The 11,525-nt window shown below is 32.4% G+C and overlaps 1 protein-coding gene across 5 annotated transcripts in view; it reads right to left on the reverse strand.

Moving 5' to 3' along the window:
* Positions 1-11,525, reverse strand: part of NSD2 (nuclear receptor binding SET domain protein 2) — a 123,009-nt gene that overhangs the window by 32,815 nt on the left and 78,669 nt on the right. For all 5 annotated transcript variants that reach the window (XM_074229937.1, XM_074229936.1, XM_074229934.1 and 2 more), the window contains 6 exons: positions 6,787-6,918; positions 6,140-6,263; positions 4,017-4,217; positions 2,518-2,697; positions 1,959-2,115; positions 1,361-1,566 (listed from right to left, as the gene is read on the reverse strand). In XM_074229937.1, coding sequence (XP_074086038.1) covers positions 1,361-1,566; positions 1,959-2,115; positions 2,518-2,697; positions 4,017-4,217; positions 6,140-6,263; positions 6,787-6,918 — 1,000 coding nt within the window. The remainder of the gene's footprint in view (positions 1-1,360; positions 1,567-1,958; positions 2,116-2,517; positions 2,698-4,016; positions 4,218-6,139; positions 6,264-6,786; positions 6,919-11,525) is intronic.

Here is an 11,525-nt window from a genome sequence, read left to right on the forward strand (position 1 = left end):
GAGTGATGGAGGAGAAGATGGACCATGGCGGGAGAGTGGTCAGATATAACACTTTTTCTTTTTTACTTCTTGCAAGGGACTGGGATTGGATGGCCTGTCCAGGACCATAGGGCCAGGTGGATGCTGGGTCTAAGGGGTGGTATGGGGGCTCAGGGCCTCTTGGCCCCAGGGCCAGGGATCTGTCTGCTGCGCCACTCAGCTACCTTACAACAGAGTCAGAGTGAAAGGAGAGAGAAAATATAGTACATGGTAGTGGGGAAATAAGAAAGGAGGGAGTTGCAATCAGCAATGGCAATGGTGGAAAAATATGGAAGTAACTTTTGTGATGGACTTATCATAAAGAATGTGATCCACCCATGACAGAGGTGTTGGTGTTGGAACAAAGATTGAAGCACATTTTTTATTATTGTTATTTTGGTTGGGGGGTGCAGGGCAAATGGGGCTGGTTGGCCTGCCTGGGGCCGCATAGCAGGGTGATTGTTGGGTGTCTAAGGCTGGATTTGGACCTGGGTGCTCCTGGCTCAAGGGCCAATGCTCTGTCTGCCACCCAGCTGCCCCTACTATTATTACTATTATATTTTATTTAGGGTCTTTTTTTTCTTTTGGTTTTTGCAGGGCAGTGGGGTTAGGGTGGCTTGCATGTCACACAGCTGGGAGATTGTTGGGTGTACGGGGCCGGATGTGGGCTCAAGTGTTTCTGGCTCTAGGGTGTCCATTGCACCACCTGGCCATACCTACAATTATTACTATTTTTTAAAAATTTAATTCTTTTCTCTCCTCTTTACTTTATCGCTTAAGCAAGTCTATATTTTGGGGGGGGGCATTTTGTTTACTCTTAAGAATATTCTATTAATGTATAAAAACATTATTTGTACAAAATGAGAATAAATAAATGTTAAATACAGAAAAAATAAAGTGATGATTATTGGGGCGGCTAGGTGGCACAGTGAATAGACCCCCAGCCCTGGAGTCAAGAGTACCTGAGTTTATATATGGCCTCAGACGCTTAATAATTACCTAGCTGTGTGGCCTTGGGCAAGCCACTTAACCTCATTGCCTTGCAAAAAAAACCTAAAAAAAAATTTTTTTTTAAATAAAGTAATGATTATGAATACTATGGCTATAGCTTTATACAAACCATTTCACTCTACTAAAAAAACCTCATATTAAAAATTTTCTAATCTCACCACAATATTAAAAAACTTCATTTCCCTTGTCTTAAAATGTAAATATTTCCTGGCATAATAATAACTGTCAATAACATAATAAATACAACTGCCAATAACATAATAATAACTATCAATAGAGTGAACATAAGACATATTAGAAGAAAATTAAACAACAATTTTTATCTCGATACCATTTTTGAAGACTTTTCCAATTCCTTTAATTCCTTGATATCTGCTTCCCCGATCGCCTTCCATGTAGGGAAAGACTCGTGCCTGATGTGTCCAATAATAATCTTTAGACCCAAAGAAAAACACGGGGAACTCTCCAATCTCGTGCTTCATTTTCTGAATATTTGGAGGAACATTTTTTGGATGACAAACTTCTGCAGGCCACCATCTAAGTGATAAATGAAAATTATATATATATACACACACACACACACACACACACACATATATACAACACTGGGGTTAAATTTTATGAAGGGTATTTAAGCAATAACTTAAAAAATATATTAGGAGCTATTCCATAGCAGCACCAATTACTTTAATATATGTACACTTAATAATTGCCTATGTGACCTTGGGAAAGTTATTTAACCCCATTGCTTTAAATAAATAAAATTTCAAAAAATTAATATATGTAAATTATTATTTTAAAACCTTTCACAGACAGAAATGACAAATTCAAATATTTTTCACAATTTAATCAATTTAATCAAAACAAACTAAAAAGAGGGAAAAAAAGCAGAGATATAATCATCATGAATTTCAACTAATCACACAGACCTGTAATTTCCAAGTTTGACCCAAATGATGTCTTGAAAATGAAGCTTTTTTCCAGCTCTGCAGTCATTGCAATACCAACTGCCATCTGGCATTTCAATATTCAAACAGTCTGGATGGAATGCTGCTGGACATGACTCACAGCATAACAGGCTTCCCCCTATGTGAAATGGAAAACTTAAGTAAGCATTTATTTATTCTAATTCAGGTCTTGCTTTAACTTCTCATAAAGTATAACAAAATTAATTGTGACAATCTGACTTTGAAATAATAATTCAAGAAAAATAAGACACTATATATAAATGCTGACATCTTGATATGTTAATGGTATTAGTATTCATACAACTACTACATTTTGCTGATTTTAGTTTGAGTTACTTTTATGGTACTAATAAAGGTAAAAATGTCCATGTATTGCAAAGGAGTTTTACGGACTATTGCTTTATGTTTTAACACGTTAAAAATCTGATAATCATTAAATGAGTCATTCTACTGAAAGTTTTTAAATGAAAAGTTTCCAAACAATAGATTAAATAAGAATAAAATTTTAAAAATGCCTTACCTTTCGAGCACACAAAACACCAGCTCACATTCACATGGGCATGATGACTTTTTCCTTTTCGAGCAGTGAAATGATTAGTGCAAATAATATTGTTGGAAGCAATCACTGAACAGCCTGCAGCCAAGCAGCCATCTCCTCCATGATAAGCAACAGGACAGCGAACACATCGCATCATTTTACCTGTCAAGCAAAAAAATGTTTAAATGCACCAATATTTCAGTATCTCTTGATTTGATCCAAGCAGATGCATCCTCCTCTAAAGCAAATCACAACCTTTCCATGCCTTAGAACATGGTCATCATGGGTTTATGTGGCTAAAATAATTCATCACCTGGTAGAGCCAGGCTCCTAGTGATAAACCAAATTCAGCTAGGTTGATCCTCCAAAAAAATAAACAACGCCTTTCACCAGGCCTATACTTAAAATGTCAGAAAGCCAGATAGGTGCTGCTGGACCTGGTGTTCTATTAATGTAATCTTCAAGTACCAGCATAATCATCATGCCAATATCCAACATTGGAGTAGAATTTTATGAAGGGTATTTAAGCAATAAAAAAAATATGAGTTATTCTGTATCAGCACAAATTACTTTAAATTAATATATGTACACTTAGTAATTGCCTATGTGACCTTGGGCAAGTTATTTAACCCCATTGCTTTAAATAAATAAAATTTCAAAAAATTAATATATGTAAATACTCAGAAACTTGAGCCAGGAGGCAGAGAATGATGTAAAATTGCACTGGAACATTTCAAACTTGTATTAATAGTACTCAATATAACTGGTATATTACTGCTAATTGAAAAAGAGAAAAAACAAAAACAAAAAATGATGTTACACATTATCAATGAGAGAATCCTGTGCTGAATTATATAGAAAAGAGTACTATGACTTGCTTTTCTAAATTAATTCTTCATGAAATATCACAAACACTTTAGGGAAAAAAATTCTCAATGCAGAAAAATCAGCAGTAACTTTTAAGGTGAAAGCAATTAACCTAAACTTTAAATCTTCTTTCAAGAATATTTTCTCGCATTTCAGACTAAGAATAAAAAACAAGGTAAAAAATTCTGGCCATTTTTTGTGTGTGGGGGGGGCCTGTGGCACTTGTCTAGTGTTGCATGTTCAAAAGGTTAAAAAAAGAAAAAACTGGAAAAGTCCTATTTATAACAAAAAACCTCCTCACTAAACTCATTTGAAGAAAAACTAACTTTACAAGACTCTAAACCCTTTAAAGGGAAGTGAGGTGGTTCAGTGGACTGAGGACCAGGCTTGGCTGGATTCAAGAACTCATCTTTGTCAGTTCAGATCTGGCCTGAGACACTTATACTAGTTGTATGACCCGGGCAAATCACTTATCTCTGGTTTGCCTTAGTTCTTTATCCGTGTTAGTATAAGATGGAGGAAAAAAATGACAAACTACTACACTATCTTTTCCAAAAAATCCCAAGAAGGGTTACAAAGAGTCAGACATAACAAACAACTGAACAACAAAATACCTTTTGATGTTCTTGGATTTGAAGGATTTGTTACATGACAGCTTACGCAGCTATGGAGGGGACAACGAAATCCTCGGCTCTCAAATACAGTAAGGTGGTATTTTTTCACACATGCTTCATGGTAAAATTTTCCACATTGGGATACAACACAGCGTTTCACTTCTGTTTTTTTCTCCTTACAAACAAAACACGAGTGAATCCCTAATAATGATCAAAGGGAAAGTTGGGCAGAGAGAAGTATTAGTTTTAAGTTAAATTATAGTTAGTTAAATCCTTCTAAAATCAATTAATTCTAGCAATGTTTCTTTTCTATGAGGGTTATGTTTTCAAGAATTTTCGAAGGGGGAAAGAGGGAAATAAAAAAACTAACTACTACTGATAATAGGCAAGTATTCTTCAAAGTTTCAGTTGGAAAAACAATAATCACAGAATATTAAAATTGGGAAGGATCAAAGAAGCCAACAGCCAAAATGTTAGTAATAATAATACACTCTAAAATAATTTCAATCTGCAATCATTCAAAATTTGCCTAAAGACCTCTACTGAAGGGAAAACAAAACTTCTTGAAGCAGCCTTTTGTACTTTTGAAAAGATCTAGTTATCACTTAGAGAAAAGCATTTTGAGTTATTATATATATTGTAAAATTTGACAGGATAATTAAGGGAGAAGCTTAACTAAATTAGCATTAATGTCTGAATTATGGAATATTTTTGGAAGAATTGTAATTTTGTACCTCTTACAGGTATAGAGTATTAACAGTATTGTGGGGAAAAATATCATCTGATAATAAACATTTTACAATTGCACAGAAACAAATGTTTCTCAAAGGATTATAACACTTTTGTGCTTATTCCTCCTTTAACCTTATTACGTAATTTGCTAACAATCTTTTTTGGGGGGAAGGGTAGATAGACATGACTTGCCTGTGATTTAGGGATGTTATAATTTCATCAGTAGAATAATTTTCTTATGAATAAATTTCCTCTACCAATGAACTTGTCCTACAACTTGTTTCTCAGAATACTGCCATAGAGCACTGAGAGGCTCCTTCCTCTGCTCAGAAGCAGAGTCAGGATGTGTCTGTGGCAGGGATAGAGGCCAAGCACTCTACTACATTCTGCAAGATGACCTCAGCAAACCCTTTCTACATAGACGAAACTGAACCAAGGTGAAACACAAATCAGAAACCTCACGACTGTACAATTGGAGCTAATGTAGTTTTCACTATTATTTAAAAATAATTCTGAGAAATCCTCAAAATCAAATACATGTCATTTCTCACCAAATTTTCTATTAATAATTATAATTTTGTGATATTCTAATCTGAAATGAGTGGGTCACAAATTTAAACTAAGATAATAGATGTTTTTCATCATGATTATTTTTTATAATAGGTACTGACCTTTATAATGAAACATTTCCAAAATTCAAATAATGACCCACTGGTTACAATAAACATCAATCACAATTCCAGCATAACCAGATAGTTAACATTCTTTACATTGAGTTAATTTCATGAGCATAAAATTCTGACTCTAATTCTAAATTTTAATTTATTACAAGTCCTTCAAGGGAGTATCAAAGAACCACATTTTTTAGTAATCTAGTTTTTAAAATGACAATTCAATAAACTATTCTTTAAAAATTGAATACTCCAAGTTAAAAGTCAATTTTACTGCAAAGATTTAAAAATGTCATCTTTTTTACTAAACCATTTTTAAAAATGTATTATTTATTGCTTGACATAACTGAGAGATGAAAAGAGCATACACAGTAAATCATTCAATTTGCAGTAAGATGCAAATTCTACAAATTTATCAGGGACAATAGTATTTTGAAAGACGAAAAGTTCTTAGGATTGAAGAAAAGGAAGAGTTAGCAATAACATTAAGGGGAAAGGGCATTACTTGTTTTTATCAATGTCTTAGGAAGAACAATTTCAATAGGTTCAAACAGTATATATATATATATATATACACACACATATATGTATATATATATATATATACATATATATATACATACATGCGTCTATAATCTAGAATACTATCATGAGAAATTCTGTTAATTTTCCTTTTTAAAAACAAAAACTTTTTTTTAAGGCTCTAAACACAAAACTTGCCTGAAGTACATTCACTGCAAATGAATTTTCCTTCTGGTCTTCTAGAAAGCCCAAGGCAGGATAAATGAAAGGCTCCGTAACAGGGTCCTTCACAAAGTAGGAGATTGCCAGATTTCTCACAAAGCTTTTAAATAGAAAGTAGGAATATTGAATATATACAGAGACCTCTCCCCCTCCCTATTTTTCTCCTCCTAAACACAATTTGTTATTTAGGGGGGGAAACACACATGGAAAATACTATAGATTATAAAGAAAGACATAAATTAATCCATTATAAACTCTGCCACTGACTAGTAACCAAAATTATAAAGACTTTAAAAAGAAATTTCAAGTCAGACATATGAACAAAATATGCAGAAAATTCCACATCATGAATTTTTGATATAAAGCCAATGATGTCTAATTCTTAAGGTTGCTATCTCTGACCAAAACATTATCATATCATACTTGGACCATAATAATAATCACTTATTCACCTCTCACAATTGAAGTTGAACAATTCAATGATCACAACTAATTAGGGCAATTTAATTATATCTTTGATAGATAACCACAATACAAGAGTTCACAAAATCTAAAACAGACATATTAAAGCCTGATTAAAAGCCCAATATCATTGAACTGACGAATGAAAGCTTTCAGCTTACCTGACAAACATATTCTTTTTTAGCTGTGGTTCCTCGCTCAGACTTTTTGGAAGATATAGATATTTCAGTTTGAGTCTCATCTGCGCTTTCATATGGGGACTCTGAAGGTTCATCTCCTTGACCATCTGAGATCTGAAGATGAAGCGTATGGATTATATTTCACTATAGCCATGGGAAGAAACAAGGGGTTATATTCTGCTTTAAAAAAGGCACTAGTTATTTGTTAAATTATTTAACAGACATACAGAATACCTTATATTTCCTTTTTATTACTGAATCTAAATGTGACAACTTTTATACATACATGTATATAAGTTGTACTATGCCTAAGATTTAACATCCTTAAATAACCTTATATTAAACTATAATAACAAAAATATTAATGCTATTTTATATTTGAAAACTGTAACATGTCTTAAAAATTTGGGGCTTTGACTTTCCCCACTAACCATTTCAGTCCCAAACCAATTCAAAGGAATACAGTAAAAAAATTATAATATTAAGTATCCGATTTTTATTTTTTTCTTAATTGGGTAAAATTGGAATACAATTACAAGCCCCATAAATGTACTGCTATTTGTTTTATTTCAGTGCCAAAACTCAGTTTTAAAGGGGTTCAGAAAAATATTCAAAATGGGATACACTCTTTTTCTAATATTTCTTAAAAATATTCACTAAACTTAGTTTTTGAGACTTATTATCAAGTTTGTGGATTATCCATGTCCTCTGTTTCTCTTCTTCTCCCCAATGCTTGTCTTTGGGACATTTCACAGCTCATTAGTACCTCCCCCAGAGGGTGGGTAGCTGAAGGGAGAGAAGGTGAAGAGAAGGTGAAGTCAAATCTGTCCATTTTACTTAACAGTTCTGATTTAAAAAAAAAGAAAAAGAAAAAGAAAAAGAAAAGTTTGGGAGGAAGAAACTCAAACTCTTGGCCAAATAATATGACTAATCTTAGAAGTTTGTTTAGTCATACTAAACCTACCACCCTTTATTATCAAAGATAATCCAGCCTAGACGAATACTTCCCCACCCATCACTGAAACTTTTCAGAAGTCATAACTCCAATTAAATTCATACATGCTTAATTAAAACAGGGAAACCCTTTGCCATATAATTTTTCTGTTGAAGACTTGTAATGAACTTTGTAAAAACAAAATTTTAAATACCATATGTGGAAGCTTTTACATGTACTTAAACTTAATTTATTTGTCCTTGTGTAAAGTAGTAGACTTGGGAAACTGAATACAGAAAACTATAATTTAGAATTTAGTGATGTGTCTACACTGCTGCAAAAATAACAACTAACTTGTTCAGTTATGTAGGTTTATGCCTCAGCAACTGACTTTCAGCAAAGCATTTAACTTGTATATTTATGTAATTTACATTATTTAATAGGACATGTTGGAAAAAGATTATAAGAATTATCACTAAGTGTTTTCCTGATTTTAAATCAGTAACATTTTAAATTGGTTCTAATTTTCTAGTGACTTTTTAAAATCCTTTTTTTAATATAGGAATAAACTTATAAAAAGGCTAATTCTGAATTTTACTTTGTGATATATTTAAATGTTTTGCAATATCTAAGATATAGTTATAACAAAATGTGCTTTTTGTTCATTATTTTACACTATAAATCTTTTCCCTATTATTCCCATAAGTATTCCCTTTGTTATTCTACAAATATGGAAAAAGCAGTAATTTTTAAAAGTCCCAAATTTATATTATTATTATTATTATTAATAAAGTTCCAAATCAAGTTAAAAGCATTCCAACATAAAGGGACACAAAATGTCCTATTTATGTCAGTACAAGCTTAGTAATCCCTTTTTTACTGGGGTTGCCTTTCAAATACAAACAGAATTATGTGTTATTATCACCTTATTCACTATAGGTAACTTTGGGGGGGGTGAGGAGGGAAAAGACCCTCAAAGCACTTTACAAACCATTTTAGAGACAGAAATTGAAATACAATAAGAAATAATAAGGGACTTTAACCAGAATCTCAACTCAAAGAAACCAGCTGGCAGTGCTTTATCCACAAAACCATGTTGTTACTATTTTCCAACAATTTTAGAAAAGGAAAAAAATGGGTGGGAATAGAGACAGAAAACACACATCAGTCCTGATACAGAGGAAGAAGCAGCACCTTTTATTTAAAATTTACAGAAAAAGTTAGCATGTTTCCACTTGGAGAAGATATTTCCTAAAATTAACAAAGTGTGTTTAAGGAAGAACACTGAATACACTTTTTAAATGCAAGTATAAACTTTAAAAGACAAAATATTAAGTTAATTTTCTAATAATTGGAAGGGGATATACATACAGGATAATATATAAAAATGAAACCTTACAAAGTTACAATCAGTAAAAGTACAATTCCAGGATTTTCTGACTTGTACCATGTGTTCCACCCTCTTTTACCATTCATTTTTTGGGAGCTGTATTCCAATGACTATTTAGCAAATCACTAGGCAAATGTAGACAGATAAAATAGTAGGCTATAGTTTCTTTACTAAGGAGTCAGACTTCTTCACTTCTACTTTATCATATAACATTACTTACTCAGAGATGCCAATTGTGAAAACGATAAATTCACCTTTATGGATCCTATGAACACAGTCCCAAAATCCCAGTATACGATATTTATGAACTATTCCATATCCAATATGATGCATTTGGAAAAAGAAAAATGTAGTAGTTGAATGGACACAAGACTAATTTAAAGACTATTCTAGTTGCTTTTCATATTTACCAAAGTTATTTTAAGTACTTAGGTTTTGTAGCTCTTTCCATTTTTAAAATTTAATTTTTAGCAATTTTCTTGAAACAGGAAATACTTTCTCCAATATCTGTTCTCTTAAGGATATGTCAACCAGTCAAATTAATCTAAAAAAAATTTTGGAACTTTTTTGGAGTAGAGAAGTGTTTTTTTGTTTAAATATACCCTTCAAACTGTTTTAAAACAACCTCATCAATCTGATAAAGAATATAGTTAACACAATAATCATTTAGAAGCAATAGAGCTACTTAAGACAGGAATAATTTTGCCAATAAAAGTTGATGTTAATGCAAAAACATTTTATCTAAGGTCTTAAAGAATTCAGATACACTTAAATTTTTGCCAACTCTCTTTACAAGGTAAGGATTATATCATTTTTTAGTCATAATTACTATGATTTACAAACAATGAATATATCAACAAATTAGTTTTCCTGAATCCCTGGCTAAATTATGATTTTACATTGAAAGCTGGATAGATAAGTTTATGAAGTTTAATAACTTTTATGATGGTTAGGTTCAACTAAGTGATTCACCCTAACTTTATATTTAAAATAATAGTCACTTGCAGATGCAACATTTTACAATAAAGCTGGTTATTAGAATTGGCATATGATTTTAGAGTCACTGATCACATTTCAGAATATGTCAAAAGGACAGGGTGGGTTAGGGATGGGATTTGGATCTATGATTTAATGGGGTAGAAGGAACTCCCAGTGAGGAAGTAGTTCTTCTGCCAATCCAAGCTGTCCATGGTCTCCCCGAGTGCCCAGAGCACTGAGTGCTTAGATGACTTGCTTGGGGTCACACAGCCAGTATGTGTCAGAGGTGAGACTTGAACCCAGGTTTTCTGGGTCTTGAGATGAGCTCTCCATCCAGTTCAACAACCTGCTTCTCTACATAATGTTATAAACAACACCTAGATAAGTTATTACTGGTCCAAATAGACTCCAACATGAAATCTCCTGAAGGAACACCAAACCAAACCAGACAGAACCCTGATTTGTAGGAGGCACTCTAGGATCATACAAGCCAAGTTTTTGGAAAAGAACTGGCTAAGCTCAAACCACTCTACTTACAGAATTCCAGGAGAACACAAATAAACCAGCTACCTTGTGATTCTTTTCACAAGCACCAAGATTACAAATATCATTTGAATAATCTGGACAAATAAAAATCTCTAATGAAAATACTGTATGTTTCACTAGCTTCTAAAAAGTGAAAATCTAAAAAAAACATAAAAGTGAAAACTATTTTTTCACCAGCGACTAGTCACACCTTTAAGACTCAGAAAAAGACATGCTTATCTAACTACCAACACAAACCACATTCCATTATTGGGCTTAAATGTAAAAAGAAATATACTTAAAACTTCCTACAACATGAATCTCTCAAAAAAATAGTCACTAACTTCACTAATGTAAAAAACTCAATAAAAAATCATTTCAAAAAGGTACTGCATGCCAGATTTGTAATTATACTTCAAAATACAGCCTACTAAATTTTCTTCAACGTTTACTCCGTCTGTTAATAATGTAAAAATGAAGAGAGAAAAGAAAAAGATCAAATCTTAAATCTGATCACGATTCAAGATATACATATATATATATGAATATATATACATATATATGGACACACACACAAACACAAACACACACACACACACACACACACACACACACACTTAACTACAGAGCTCTCCAACTCAACAAAAGTTTCATTAGTGAGACTGCAGGACAACTTTTAAAAAGAATTACCTAGAATTATGAATATATAAAATCCTAAATCAAAACACAGCAAGGGGTCCTGTTTTTTTCCTAACTCATCAAAGATATACAAGATAGTGAAAGAAAAACAACAAATATCTTTTTCATTTAACTAAAGTAGAAATAATTGTTATTTATTATAGTAATACAATAATCAAACGTTCCAATAGAAAATACACTATTTTTTTTTCTTTG

This window comes from Macrotis lagotis, chromosome 3 (genome assembly GCF_037893015.1).
Source record: "Macrotis lagotis isolate mMagLag1 chromosome 3, bilby.v1.9.chrom.fasta, whole genome shotgun sequence".
Taxonomy (NCBI): domain Eukaryota; kingdom Metazoa; phylum Chordata; class Mammalia; order Peramelemorphia; family Peramelidae; genus Macrotis; species Macrotis lagotis.